We start from the raw sequence: 15,953 nt of genomic DNA, 5'->3' as shown, positions 1-15,953 counted from the left end.
TGTTTTTAGAACAACGTGGGTAAAACATGTCCTCTGTGTTCTGTACCTAACAGTGATGGTGTTCCTGAAGCTTGGCAGCAGCTTCTCCATGTTTAGGAACCGTGTGATTTCCTCCAAAATGAGACGAACGTCAGCATTTAAATTGTCCACTGTGCGCACCTCGTTGTTGATGCTGATGGCTGGAGTGAGCGAGTTGGTTAGGGCCTCGATCAGCTCTGCACGGTAGTAGTTGTCTGAAAACTGAACAAGTGGGGAGAGTTGGAAGGGGGAGAGAAAAATGAACGGAATTTAACGTTCTGGAAGTGCTTTGTTTTACTTGCAAAGCTGGCCAAGATTCATGCAAAATGAAAACACATGATACTTTCTTAAATGGCCTTCAGTACGCTATGATTAAACTAAAGAACTGCTGTAATACTTTATTACAACTGGACTACAAAAATTACAGATTTTTATTGATGAAGTTAATTAAAAATAGGTGATGTCACATTACACACAACAAATAATTTCCCTTTGGGATTAATAAAGTATATTTGAATTGAATTGAATTAAATTAAATAATTTTAAGAGTTATTATTTTAATTTGTTTCAGAATGTTCCATTGATGCAGAGACAGACTGACGTTCACAGGTGGAATGCAGAGCAGGTGAGGTACAAGCAGACTTGGCGGTTGACTCAAAGCATGCAGAGGGATGGATTAAAGTCATCTTTGACTAATGGTTATGGTCCCTGTCCTGATATATAAACCCCTGAAATTCAAAGCAAGTGAATTAAACTCTTTTTCTTATTCATTCATTCAACCTTTATTTAGACAGGTAAATCCCATTGAGCCTTGAGGACCCATTTACAAGAAAGACCTGATTTCAACAAAGAATGATGACAACAATGGGCAACAGTGACAACAATAAACAGTTATAAAAGTTATAGTCCAGTTTTATTTTTTAAACAAAAAGGATGGCAAAAAAAAAAAAAAAGGTAACAAAAACAGCTAGATTCTAAGGCGAATGTAGAAAACTAAAAACAGGAACATGTCTGCATTGGTCCCTGCCAGGAGTCCAACAGATTCCTAAAGCCACTTAGAGAGGTCAAGGTCGAGAGCTTCAAATGTTTTTGTAAGGATGAGGGGCGAAACGTTTATTTTTAACAAAAAAACGAAGTCCAGATGACATGATTCAACCTTTTTTGTTGTTATATACCTGGATGACTGAGAAAACAAACTTTGTGTTTTTGAAACCATTAGTGAAAAGGCCAGACTTCAGGGGTATCTGAGGCAGGCTTGAAACACAAGAGTCAGGGTGGCTTCTGGGTAATACCAGATGGCTAGGCCTCAGACTGACGAAGCCTCTTGGATGAGGGGCGAAACGTATCTTTTTAACAAAAAACGAAGTCCAGATGACATGATTCAACCTTTTTTGTTGTTATATACCTGGATGACTGAGAAAACAAACTTTGTGTTTTTGTAAGGTATTCCAGGAAACAGGAGCGGAGTAGGAGAAGGCCCTCTTGCCTAGTTTAGTCCTCACTGAGGGAACACTGCATGTAATAATGTCCTGAAAGCGCACGCTGTAGCTGCACTCACGCAGAGACATGTAGGAGGAGATGTATGAAGGCAGCAGACCAAGAAGTGATTTAAAGATGAAAATGTACCAGTGAGAGAGTCTGCGTGAAGTTAATGATGTCCAGTTAACCAGTGAATACAGGGTGCAGTGGTGGGTACGATAATCACAGCCAGTTATGAATCTTAGTGCACCATGATAGACAGCATCCAACATCTGCAGGGTTCTTGTAGGAGCGTTCATGTAAATAATGTCACCGTAATCAATGGAGGGAAGGAAAGTCACAGATACAAGGTGTTTCCTAGCATTCAGGTTAGACAGTTAGACAGGATCTGTTTCTGAAAAAGAAAGCCAGTTTAACTTTCAGTTTCTTTACCAAGTTTTCCACATGAAGCTTAAAAGAGAGATGCAAGTCAACCAATATACCCAAATCAATCAATCAACCTTTATTTATACAGGTAAATCCCATTGAGCCTCGAGGACTCATTTACAAGAGAGACCTGATTTCAATAAAGAAAGATGACAACAATGGACAACAGCAACAACAAAACAGTTATAAAAAAGCATACTACAGTTTTTTTTTTTTGTTGTTGTTTTTTTTAACAAATAGGATGGCTAAAAGGAAAAGGTAACAAAACAAAAAACAGCTAGATTCCAAGACAAATGTAGAAAACTAAAAACAGGAACATGTCAGCATTGGTCCCTGCCAGGTGTCCAACAGATTCTTAAAGACACTTAGAGAGGTCAAGGTCGAGAGCTTCAAATCTTTTTGTAAGATGTTCCAGGAAACAGGAGCGGAATAGGAGAAGGCCCTTTTGCCTAGTTAGAGAACCAACCAATAGTGTGTTCTGAGAAACCAATTTCTGAGAGTTTATGACACAAGATGTTATGATCCACAGTGTCAAAAGCTTTAGACAAGTCTAAGAAAAGTGCAGCACAGTAATCCTTAGCATCCAGTGCTTCAACAACATCATTAAGAACCTTCAGTGAAGCAGTGGTTGTGCTGTGTTGTTTCCTGAAACCAGATTGATGTGGAGGTAAGATGTTAAATGAGTCCAGGTAATTTTTGATTTGAGAGTTTATCAGTTTTTCTAGAACCTTGGCTAAAATGCAGAGTTTAGAGATTGGTCGATAGTTGCTGTTCAGTGTCAGGAGGGCTGTGATCAGTCTTACATCGGGGAAACAAAACAGCCACTGGCCAAAAGGATGGCCCAGCACAGAAGATCAACATCATCAGGCCAGGATTCTGCGGTCTACACTCATCTCCAGGCCAGCGGTCACTCTTTCAAGGATGAAGATGTTCACATCCTGGACAGAGAGGAACGATGGTTTGAGAGAGGAGTAAAGGAGGCCATCTTTGTGAAAAGAAATCGTCTATCATTAAACAGGGGTGGAGGCCTCCGGGTTCAACTGTCCCCCTCTTACAATGCTGTGATTGCTAGTATCACTCAGCCCTCTGTGAATAGTAAACAGCCATCAGCGTGCTAATGATCCATTGTTAGGCTGATGGTCCTTCTTGAGCATGTGATCAGCTGGTTTTGGTTGTCAGCAGAAAACTGGTTGATCCACTCTAAGAAGGTGCTATTTAAGAGACTGAGCTGAATACAGCACCTCAGACTGAGGAAGTCTCTCGGATGAGAGACGAAACGTTTCTACATTTTTTTGCTTTGTTTTTTTTTTTGAATGTCCAGAGAACCAGACTGAACTTTTTTGGATGCATTAGGGATGTTTTTACCTACATTATGTATGTAGATTGTAAAGAAGGTGGGTCCTAAGACTGAGCCTTGTGGTACACCATTGTTGACTGTTAAATAACTGGAGGAAGTACCATTATGTTGAACACATTGCCTCCGGTCTGAGAGATAGTTAGAGAACCAACCAATGGTGTGATCTTAGAAACCGATTTCTGAGAGCTTATGACACAAGATGTTATGATCCACAGTGTCAAAAGCTTTAGACAGGTCTAAGAAAAGTGCAGCACAATAAACCTTAGCATTCAGTGCTTCAACAATGTCATTAAGAACCTTCAGTGAAGCAGTGGTTGTGCTGTGTTGCTTCCTGAAACCACATTGATGTGGAGGTAAGATGTTAAATGAGTCCAGGTATTTTTTGATTTGAGAGTTTATCAGTTTTTCTAGAACCTTGGCTAAAATGCAGAGTTTAGAGATTGGTCGATAGTTGTTCAGTGAGGTGGGGTCACCTCCCTTCAGCAAAGGAAGAACAAAGGCTGTTTTCCAAGCGTCGGGAATGGAGTTTTGTCTTATGGAGAGATTGAAGATGTGTGTCACAGGGACTGATGATATGAGCAGCCAGCCTTAAAAAAATAAGGTGGAAGTCCATCTGGTCCTGCAGATGTTTTAGGATCAAGACCTTTTAACAGTTTATTAACCTCACTGACTGAGAATGGAGAAAAAGAGAAGGTGTGATTAACTGAGGATTGACTTGTAGGAGGGAGTTAATTTGTAGAAGTTTGGTTATTAAGTGAAGTGGCTGATTTTCCATTAGTGACTGTGTCAAATAAAGAACTAGAAGCAACAAAATGTTTGTTGAAACAGTTCAGGATCTCGTGTTTATTTGACACAGGAACAGAGTTAATGAGAATTTGTGATGGGAGGTCAGATGATTGGGGGGTGCCTGAGAGATTTGATGGTTTTCCAGAATCTGTTGGGGTCATTTAGATTTTTGGAGGTCTGAGATAAGAAAGTTTTTGTGACAGTATAAGTGGAGTTCAGAGCAGACATGCTTGGTAAAAAGCAAGGAGCTTAATGCCCCTTCCCTGAATGTGGGTTACCAGGGCATCACCTCAAAGCCAGGCCTGGGGGAAGGGTTTGTCAGCGAAGGCCTGGTGATCAGGCCTCTACCCATGGGGCCTAGCCGGGCTCAGTGCAAATGAGCTACATGGATTTACCTTCCTGTGGGCCCACCACTGAAGGAGAGGCCACATAAGTTGCATAGTGCTATGGGAGCCAAGGCGGGGGCCTTGGCGCTCTGGTGAAGCTAGCTCTGGAATGTCACCTCTCTGATGAGAAAGGAGCCTGAGCTGGGAAACTGTGCCTAGTACAGATTAAAGATCTCTTTAAAACATCACCCCAAACATCATCTGGAACTAACGTTGTGAAGTCTAACTCCTGCAAATTTTAAACACAGAGGAAAAGTTTGAAAGTTTACAAATATTTAAACATATTGACAAGATCACTCCTCTCACTGAGGGGATAGCTTGCAGAAACACTTGGAAATCAGAGGGGTTGGGAAGATCCAGAGAAAAGTTCAGAGATGACCATCAGATATAATGTTGAGCTCTGAAGATGTTCTTAAAGGAGAGTAATTTTATTTACTAAGTGTTGAAAAGAAGCACAAGTTGAAGCAACATGCAAATCTTTCAAGCGTTTTATATCTAATTTAGCCCATACATTTAACGAGTTTTCCAATAAAGATGGAGGGAAAATATATTCTTCCTGTAAGCAGAGGCCCACCAGAGTGTGTTTGCAGTAGAGCTGAACGATTTTGGAAAATATTCTAATTGTGATTTTTTACCTCAATAATTACGATTGCGATTTAATATGCAATTATTTTTCAATGTCTTCTTCTCATGTATTTTTCAATGAACACAAGCAATAAATCTGTTTCAGTTGCAAAAAACTCTACTGTTTTCAGCTCCGCTGCAACTCTGTTTCTGTATTTTTTTATAGCTCCGGGATAGCAACTTGGCTAAAATGTGTGCGCGAGGGCATTCTGTACAACTTATTCATTGTGTTTACCAAAGCTGTAAGCCCAAACTTGGTCACTATATTAATGGGCATCATCACTATGAACTCTGTTATTGCTAAGGTTATTTCCGTGTGCCGTTTTGAATTATGTTCATACGGAGTGATACCTTTGAACAGTTCGGTCAATGAACCTTGTCGGCTGGTACTTTGCTTACTTGAAGATGAAGCACTGGTCGTTGGCATTCTAGCCATGCAACTATCGTAAATGGCTTTGTGGTGTTTTTTTTTAAGTGTTGATAAAGATTTGTGGTGTTACCTCAAGAGGTAGCAACAGCAGCAAGGCAGGTTCTGCACAATACATGTCATTGCGCAGCATCTTCTTTTTTATAGCCAACATAATTCCAAACAACGGACGTGCTGCCCCTCTTTGGTAGCAAACTTTCAGATGTGTCAGCTTCTGTTGAGCCTGATGCCATTGTGCAACCTGTTAAAGTGCAGTGTTGACTTCTCCCGCTCCCTGCTCTGCTTCTCTCTCACTCGCAAGTCACGTAACCAGATCACATGACCAGTCAAATTGCAGCCTTTGCGATTAGAAAATCTTGTTTTATTATATTGCGATATCATTGCAAAAGCAAATTATTGTTTAGCCCTAGTTTGCTGGCCTCAAATTTGAAACCAAATTCAAGGCCAGGGTTACATCCATTATGTAACTAGAAGTAGAAGAGTGAAAAGGTAAGTCTTGAAAGAAAAATGTTTGAAAGCTCAATCATCCTGGAAGATAAATCAACAAAATGGGTTAAATCATGTTAACTGGATAGATTATTTTTGAAGAAACGTTTCATCTTTCATCTGAAAGGCTTCATCAGTCTGAGGTCTGCCAACCCAGATCTGTCTTATAAATAGCACCTCCTTGATGTGTTTCAAGCCAGCCCTCTGTGGAATTTTCTGAAACTGGCCTGGTAAGGCTTTCAATGTAACTGGATGAGCAGAACTGGCTTCCATAATCCCCGATGATGGAGGGAATTCTTTCTCCTGATACTGAACCCAATAATTCAGATTTCTTATTTTAGTTGCCTAGTTGTAGTACAAGTACAAGTACAAGGTAGAGCCATTCTACCCGCAGCTTTGTAAGACTTGATAGCAAAGCTTGGGTGGTTTCTTGCTCCAAATTAAACCCAGAATAAGACCACTGACCTTGTGAGAAAGTGAAAGGAAAAAAAGTCTAGATTTACCAGTAATTGAAATATAGACAAGATGCATGGGAAGGTATTTATTTTGAAGACCCTAATTCTGGTGGCCGCAGAAATAATTAGGAGAGAACTTTGCTCAAAAATGTTTGTAAAAGAAATTAATTCTTAAAAGAGATTAACCACTGAGTTAGTTATGTAAACTCCATCCCCATCCTTAACTGCTTATCTTTGGTCAGGTCACGAGAAGATCAGAAAATGTCCAACAGAGACATCCAGACATCCCTCTACCCAGCAACATTCTCCAGCTCATCCTCCTCGGGGAACCCAAAGATGCTCCCAGACCAGAGAGGGTACCTCCAGCAGGTTCTGGGTCTGCTCTGAGGTCTCTTCCCAGTGGGACATGCCCAGTAAATCTCCAAATGGAGGGGTCCATGAGGAATCTTAATCAGATGCCACACGTTCTTTAACTGACTCCTTTTGATGTGAAGGATCAGCGGCTCTACTCTGAGCTCATCACAGATGACAGAGCTCCTCACCTATCTGTAAGACTGAGTTCAGCCACCATACACATGAAGCTTCTTTTGGACACTTGAATCTGGGATCTCATTCTTTCAGTCATGATCCAAACTAGAGCCCGACCGATATGGAAATTTCGGCTATCGCCGATAACGATATTGGGAGGGGTAGGTGACCGCCGATAACCGATATAATGGCTGAAAATTTTTACGCTTTGTCCACCCCCAAGAATCTAAGTAAACATCGAGTGGAGCGGGGCTTGTTTATTTAGCGCAGATGTTAGCAAGCATGAAGCTAAGCTAATTAGATCCACCTTTAATTAGTCCCACTGTTCTGCCTTTTGTTCCAAGATGGTAATAAGTTTGTCACGTGAGTAAGTTACATAAATGAGGTGATAAATATGTTCATGGTTAATAATTAAAGTAAATTCATGCTAAATATTATATTACAGTTAAAATATTATATTATATTGTCTACAATTAGACACGGACAACAACAATATATATTATATATATTTTAGGTTTGAATTCCAATCAAAGTAAGACATCTAATCATCATCATATTATTTGCGCAGCACGTGAGGTAGTGAGTGCTCTCACCACTGAAAAATCTTTGATGTATTTTTTTTTTTATCACAAAACAGTGAAAGATGCCAAAAGAAAATACCTGTCAAATGTGATTGTACCAGTCACAATCCTCATGTTTTATTTAAAGTAATTGGTTCTGTTATCAATGCACCACAAACTAACTATTGAATCCTCACCTGCTGCATGTGAAAACTTTCTAAATTCCTTTGTTGAGAAAGTCAGTTCCACCAGGGCCCAGATCTCACCTTCTGCTCATGACCCCTCAGTCTTTTGCCCCTTTTCCATTAGTACCGGTACGGGCCGGTACAGCACGGCTCTACTCTACTCGGTACGGTGCAGGTTGTGTTTCCATTATGCTTTCAGTACCGGTTCCAGTGGGCGGGGTCCAGAATCCAACATGCATTACCAGATGGTGGCGGTAGTGCGCCATTAAGCTATTGTACTAGCCACCACTTAAGTGTTAGAAGAAGACGACCATAAAACAAAATGGAGGGTATCATGGCTTTGTTCAACTTACTTCTCAGTCTGTGGCTTTTTGAACGCCGTCGAAGACAAGAGAGTCAGAAACGGCTTCAGGAAGCAAGGCAAAGAACTCTGGAGAAGTACAGGAGAGATTCTAATTGTACACATTTAGGCCCGGGCCCTGCTTGGCTGTTTTTGACAGCTTTGAACCTGTGACTCTGTCGTCTCTGCAGGAGGTGGTCAGTCACTTAAAGCCAACAGGTTCACCAAGTCATGGTATTCCTCCTCATTTATTCAAAGAGTCATGACATTCCATGAATGTACGCCTTTGTTTTCTTCACTGTAGGTCCTTCGGTCCTTGCTCTTCTGAACAGCAGTCTGTCCTCTGGTGTGGTCCCTGGAAATTTTAAACATGCAACTGTCTAGCCTCTCATTAAGAAACCCACTCTGGACCCCTCTATTCTTGCTAACTACAGGCCAATCTCCAAACTGCCATTTCTTTCAAAAATTCTAGAGAAGGTAGTGTACGACCAGCTATCAGCATATTTGAAAGAACAGAATATTCTTGAGGTTTTACAGTCTGGTTTTAAAGCTCTACACAGTACATAATCTGCTATTTAAAAGGTTTTCAACAACATATTTTTAGCAACGGACTCTGGTGACTGTGTTGTCCTCCTGCTTTTATACTCATCAGCTGCTTTTGACACTGTGGACCATAACATCTTACTTTGTTGTTTGAAGCAATGGGGTGGTGTCAGCGGTGCAGCACTGGACTGGTTTAGGTCTTACTTAGCGGAGCGTACTTTCTGTGTCCGCCTTGGTGACCATGTGTCCTCCTCTGCTCCTCTCTTGTGTGGGGTTCCACAGGGCTCAGTCTTAGGCCCCCTCCTCTTCACGCTATACCTGCTCCCTCTTGGCTCAATTTAAAAAAACTATGGGAACTCCTTTCATTGTTACGCAGATGATATGCAGATATATGTCCCGCTAAAGAAAAAGGACTCTAACTCTCTGGCCCCTCTGTTTTCATGTCTGGAGGACATCAAAGCCTGGATGGCTGTGAACTTCTTAAAGTTTAATGAGGAAAAGACTGAGGTGATGGTCTTTGGAAGCTCCACTGAGACTCCCAATGTCAATGTTAGTTCATTGGCCCAGTATATCAGGCCAATTATTACAAACCTGGGGGTCAAAGTCGATGCTGGACTAAAATTAGAAAATCACGTCGGAGCAGTTGTTAAAACTAGTTTTTTCCATCTGAGGCAGCTGGCTAAGGTGAAGCCAATTCTTTCTAAGCAGCATTTTGAAACAGTAGTTCATGCCTTTGTGATCACTCAGCTGGTAAAACCCATCTCTTCTCTGTGGCCTTTGACACCATCTGAAATTTAGACTTTTAATCATTTTAACCGCTTGTATAATCTGATTGTATTTTACACAACTTTTATTATCTGACTTTTAATCATTTTAATCATTTTTATTATCTGACTGTATGATTGTTTTGTTGTGTGTACAGCACTTTGGTCCTGTAGGTGCTTAAAGTGCTCTATAAATAAAGCTGGTATAGTATGGTATGGTATTTTCTCCGGTAAAACAAGTACTTTGGAAAATAAAGGAGAAAACAACTAATATACACGTCAAATGTGCCCTACACGCTTGCGCCTTGGGAGACTTTTGTCTTTTTACAAATTCGTAAATAAATGACCTTCAGTAAAATCAAGAAAGCAAGACTTGTCTGAGGACATCTTTTATTTTGTTCGCTGGCTGTCTAGCTTAACATAGTCACGTGTTGTGAAGACAGCATACCCACACTAATGTTATATAGCTAATCTAACAACGTTAAGTCAGGTCCTCTGGACGGATTAAAAAATTGTTGAAATGTTTAATCTTTTATCCAAAATACTTTGAGTTTGTTGCAGCTCCTCAGACTGACACTCAGTCTTATAAATAGCCCCCTTCTTATAGTGGATTGCCAAAATAGCCGCTCTTTCAGGAGCCACAACTTCACAGGCTCCTGGTACGATCCCAGTTTTCAAGAGTTTTGAAATTTACTTCGAGCCTGACTCTGCACGTTTTATGCGTGTGAATTATAGCCAAACTTAACTGATGAGAATAAGAGCAGATTAACCAAAGAATACAGTATCAATCAGCAACAATCTCAAATTTACGCTTGGCAGATTGCAGATCCTAAAGTCATCTACCTGGAAGCTTCAGCAGGCCCGCTCCAATGGGAAAACAAAGCGCTGCTCCCGGAGGAAGAAGCGAGGCTGCCAGGCAGGAGTGCTAGTAAGTAGGGGTGGGAGATATGGCTCAAATATAATATTGTGATATTTCAGAGCATTCGACGATAACGATAAATTTCGTGATATAACCCCCCAAAAAAACCAAACCCAGAAACGTTGGTTACGTACTGTAACCCCAGAATCTATGAGTATAGGCGTAGCCCTTTAAGAGCTGTCGCGGGTGGGTTTATCCCGTCATGCAAAGCATCGCACTGAAAAAATTTAGTCCACGCCCACCTGTTGTGTGGGCCCCACCATATAAATTACGTTAAGAGCGGGTAATCGGCTCCCAAATAGCTGTTTTCTTCAGCCATTTAGGAGCCAGTGAGGCCAGACGCTTAAAGGGCTACGCCTATACACATAGAATCTGAGGTTACAGTACGTAACCAACGTTCTATTTCGTATAGGCGTAGCCCTTAAAGAGCTGTCGCTGGTGGGTTAAAGGCGAAGCAAGAAGTAGTCTCCACCTCACTGGGTCCATTCAAACACCATATGAAGCGCCCGCTTGCCCCGAAAAAACATCTTGTCACTCAGCTGTCCGTGTGCGTAAATACATGTTGCGTAATTACGCGCACCATGCACAGACACGTGCTGCATAATTTACGCGTTCCGACTGCATGAACGCCCCAGAAAGGTTTCCAACGGGAAAGAGGAGAGGCTGAAAAGGCCGTGAACAGAGCAGATCCATGGCTCTTCAATATGAACAGATTAATAATAAGTGAACTGATTATTAATCAAATAAACTGATTGAAGACAGAAGTCTGAATAGTGAACTGATTAGTGACCACAGAACAAGAACAACAGTCATAACCTGTGACTGATAACAACATCACACACTGTAAATGCATGCAGTCAGATGTGAGTTTAAACAAGATTCCATGAAACAATAATATTAATTCTGTTAAGAAACTAAGGACAGAATGTGTCATGGAACAAGCCGACACATCACGTAAATAGAAGTGAATAAATGAACAGGGTGTTGACTACGCGTCCGCAGTGCAAATATCCTGCATTGTTATACCATTATGCAAAGCAGTCGAAGATGCGATACCTCTGGTCGAGTGCACCCTGAGGTTGTCAGGAGGCTCTAAATCTGATGCTCTGTAGGCTTCAGAAATGGCCTCACACAGCCAGAGTGACAGGCGCTGGATTGATAACGGGCGACATGCAGATGCGTCTCTATAGTGCACAAACAAATGTTGAGTCTGACGCAGTGCCACCGTGAGTGTTACGTAACACGTCAACGCACGCACAGGGCAGAGAAGATGGAAAGATGATTCTTCTTCTGATTTGTGTGGAGGAGGGAAAAAATCCCTCCAACGATATCACTCTTGATTTAAAGGAGCTTGAGATGTTTTTAGGCATAAACGCTGAGTTAGGCCTCAGATCAGCTGAGCTGCCATCAGCCTGAATTCTGAGACATGACGGAGCGACAGAGAGGGCAGATAAATCACTCACCCTCTTAGCGGATGTTAAAGCCAACAGCAGGGCTGTTTTAAGAGACAAGAATTTAATCGGAACCTCATCTAGTGGCTCGACTGGAGCTTTGATCAGGACTCGCAGAACCAGCGTTAAAACTCACTGTGGAGAAAGTGTGTGTGATACAGGCCTGTGCCTCTGTGCACCTTTTAAAAAACGCTTCATCAGCGGATGATTAAAAACTGTTCTATCCCCGAAACCTTTGTGACAAGAAGAGATGGCTGCAGCGGACATTTTAATCGTGCTGAACGCCAGATTTCTGTCCATCAGCTGCTACAGAAAGGACAGCACACCACCTAGTGGACATGAGGTGGTCTCTACACCTTTCTCTGTACACCAGCACTGAAAAGCTGTCCACTTTGATGTGTACAGCGTTGTGGTGAAGGCAGCACGTGAAACCTGGATCGTGCGCACCACATCTTGAGAGAGACCCATCCTCTCTAAAACAGATCCGCTCAGCGGCCAGACCCAAAGGTGCTGGCCTATTTCTGGGTAACTCCTGATCGCTCCTCCCGCCTGGAGGAGAGCATCCTCCCTCCACGGCAGTTTCCACGGGCGCCCCGATAACAGGCGTCGTAGAATTGGGAACCACGGAGCGTTCACATGCTCGGGAGCCACCAGGAGGGCTGTCAGTCCCTCCTCCCTAACTCGGCTCAGAAACCGTGATATCAGAGGGAGTGGGGAAATGCGTAAAGAAGCATTTTGGGCCACGGGCTGTGAGCAAACGCGTCCACCCCTAGTGGTGGTTCGTCCCACGGGCTCAGTGAGAACCATAGTTGACAGTGAGCGTTCTCTCGTGTGTCAAACAAGTCCACGGCCGCTCTGTCAAATTTCTGCCACGTCTGAGCCATCAGCTCGGGATAGAGGCTCCAGTCCCCGTGACGTGGACCGCCCCTGGAAATCACATCCGCCACTCTGTTCAGAACACCGGGGATGTACACTGCTCTGATGGAGAGCAGATTTTGGTGTGCCCAACACAGCAGCCATCTCGCAATGTGTAACATTTGTGCTGAGCTCACACCCCCCTGCCAGTTTATGTATGCTACAGTCACTTGTTGACTGTGTGAATCAGAACATGTTGATTCCGTAGCACAGGAGCAAAATGTTGAATCACATTCAAAACCGTGCAACATTCCAAAACATTTATATGAGCTGCTGTGTGGGGTGGCCACAGCGCCCTCACAGCTTGAGACACACATGTTCCTCCCCAGCCTGACAGGGACGCGTCTGTGAAAACTGACACGTGTGACATAGGTCTGCTGACAGGGACTCCCTCCGACAGAACAAGAGGGTTTCCCCAGTGTCTCAGGTTGATTCTCACGGAGGGAGGCACAGCGATCAACCGTCTCTTCTGCCTCACCGGGTCCACACGCAAACGAGCGAACCACCTCTGGAGGCGTCACACCTTGTGAGCTTCGGTTCCCGTCCGAGATAAACGAGCCCTCATAGTGACCGCATTTAGCTTCACTCCCAGATAAATTATCGTCTGGGCCAGGTGAACTGAGCTCTTTTCCCCATTATGGTGAAGCCCAGATTTTGCAGGTGTGACGTCAGCGTCTGAGTTTGCACTGCTGCCACCTGTCTGGAAAACGGGTCAGCAGCAACAGATTGTCCAGATAAAACAGAATTCTCATCCCTGCTGTGTAGCGGCTGCAGAGCCGACTCCACGCATTTTAAATGGAATGTTGTCTAACAGTTGGAAATTGACAAATACAAGATGGGTCTCATCCCTCCGGTCCGTTTTGGGACCAGGAAGTAACGAGAGTAAAACCCTGTGTTTTCCTCTCCGTCTGGAACCCTGGAAATTACATATTTTATCAGCATTTCCTGAACTTCTGCGTGGAGGAACGAAATCTGTTCTGGAAATGACAGAACCGTCTCTAAGTTCCTCGGGGGGGGTGTTGAGCTGCAAACTGCAGCGTGTATCCCCTGCTGATAAGACAGTTCATACATATGTCTAGAGCGTACGCTCGCTCCACTCCACGTAACGTTCGGGAAGCGGGCACACGTTTTGTGCTGCGTTACGTTTTTTTACGGACGCCAATTACCGCCGTCATGTGCTGCGGAGGGGGACTCCGAGCCATCCAAGGAGAGGTTTCCTTGGGGGGGCCCTGGAGGCGCTTCTGTGCCGTGCTCAGGCTGTGGGCTCACATCCGTGCTGATGTGAGCTGGCGTGCGCTGAGGGGAGGCGCGCGCGCGCCCCTGGCCATATGGTGCCGTATAGGTGAGGGCTGCTGCGGGGGCGCGCGTTTGTCACCACTGCGGTCAGAGGAGGCAGCGCACAGCTTGGGCTGAGAGCGAGGTTTCCCACTGGACTCGGTCTGCTGAAAACATTCACTTTTGGTTGCTGTGTCACTCACGCGCGCATTTTGTGTGTTTTCTCGAGCTGCGGTGATTTTAAAAACCTGTTTGTAGGACACTGGCTCGCTTTGTGTGGAGGACGTGTGAGGAGAAGCCGCTGTGAGATCATACAAACTGACAGTCAGGTTGAAATCAGACACTTTAATTTCTGAATGATGTTTACGTTTTATTTCAAAACTCAAACCATCATTGTGCACACACACCTCCTCCGCAAGGAGTCATTTCTGAATCTTCTCCCCCGTGAGCCCCGCGGCCGGTTGTTCCAGGGCGGCACCTGTTGGCGGTCTCTGGGGAAACGCTGTACCGCTGGTTGGCGGGATGAGGAGGGCTGTACTCTGACGGGAGGGGCTGGCGGCGGAGCAGAGCGAGAAGACGCTGCTGCAGCTGTGGCGCGTCTCTGCTGTCTCTGGCCACGGCACTCTCTCTAGCGGGCGGAGGGGAGCGGCTTGATCAGATGGCGCACAGTCTCCGACACCTCCTCCGACTTCTTTGATTTCTCAAGCATGGCCTTGAAATTGGCTCCAAACAGCACGTCCGTCGTGATGGGGCCCTCCAGCAAGTCCTTCTGCAGCTTCTCCGGCAGGGAGGGGGAGTGATGAAACCAGGTGGACTTCTGGAACATCGTCATCCAGGCTGTGATGCGAGACAGGCAGACAGCAGACGAGGCGCACAGGTTGAGGGTGACGTCTGACGCCTTCCAGAGGGAGCTCTGTTCCCTCCAGCCTCTTGAGATGCTGTACGCCAGCAGCGCAACGTTATTGTTTGCTGCGGCCACCTGGAACGCATACTGGTGAGCTCAGTTGGAGAAACGTCACCTTCTGGTCATACTTCCCCAGAGGCGCAGGATGCTGGTCCAACCTGGACATCTTTGCTCCGAGAGTCTCCGCCAGGCTTGGCTCCAGAGGGGCACCGAGGGAAATTCCGCTCAGTAAACCCCTCCACTCTGGTGATGGGCGCGAATGTGGAAACCGGCGCTCTCAGTCTACCAGGTCCGGCTGCAGCCTCGTTCCAGTAAGACGTCACTGCTGGGAAACGAGGCCGGATGGGATCAGGACGGCGAGGCGGGGTGGAGCCAAACATTCCCGCTAGATCATCCGATCTGGACGGGGGAGGAGAGGGACGGAAAAAAGTCCCTTCATGTTAGCCGCCTCCTGGATTATGCCGGGCAGCTCCGAGAGGAGGGCACCGACGGCTGGGAGTAGTGTGGTCGCCGATGCGAAAAGGCCCGGGGGGGTGAGCATCCGCTCAGCTCCCCTCGTTCCGACACTACGCTCTCCAGGAGGGAGGGAGCAGCGGAGGCTGCTGCTGACGTCACCTGTCCCGGAGAAACCATCCGATTCGCTCCGAGAGTTGGCGTTAAAAAAGGGTTGATGGCGTCGTCCACCAGGAAGCGGCCCGCCACGGAAAAAATATTCCTCGGCGCTTACCTTGAAAACAAGGCTGCTCGTCTGCTTCTCCTCGGGGAGGAATAACTCACCGGGACGGCAGGAGGTTGGCATGGCGGGGACCCAGGCAGCCTTAGCAAAGGTTATGCCGGTCAAGCTGGACAACTTTCCTTCTTTGTTCTTTTGACAGTGCTATTAGCTTGCTGAAGAAAAAATGGGAGCCGATTAACCGCTCTTAATGTAATTTATACGGACCGGTTGGGGCCCACTCAACAGGTGGGCGTGGACTAAATTTTTCAGTGCGATGCTTTGCATGACGGGATAAACCCACCAGCGACAGCTCTTAAAGGGCGAAGCTTAAACAAAATAGAATCGTAGTTATTTGACAAAATTTGTAGTGAACTTAACCTGATGTCAAACTACGCCTAAGGTCAAAACCC

The 15,953-nt window shown here is 44.9% G+C and overlaps 1 protein-coding gene across 1 annotated transcript in view; it reads right to left on the bottom strand.

Annotated features, from left to right (window-relative positions):
* taf2 (TAF2 RNA polymerase II, TATA box binding protein (TBP)-associated factor) overlaps nucleotides 1-15,953 on the bottom strand; it is a gene marked incomplete at its 5' end in the record, with an annotated part of 177,652 nt that overhangs the window by 43,236 nt on the left and 118,463 nt on the right. The window contains 1 exon segment of the mRNA XM_037676473.1: nucleotides 47-240. Coding sequence (XP_037532401.1) covers nucleotides 47-240 — 194 coding nt within the window.

Source organism: Nematolebias whitei, chromosome 5 (assembly GCF_014905685.2).
Source record: "Nematolebias whitei isolate Nwh7 chromosome 5, NemWhi1, whole genome shotgun sequence".
Classification (NCBI taxonomy): Eukaryota; Metazoa; Chordata; class Actinopteri; order Cyprinodontiformes; family Rivulidae; genus Nematolebias; species Nematolebias whitei.
The sequence above is the reverse complement of the archived record's forward strand: the minus strand, read 5'-3'. Positions and strand labels throughout refer to the sequence as shown.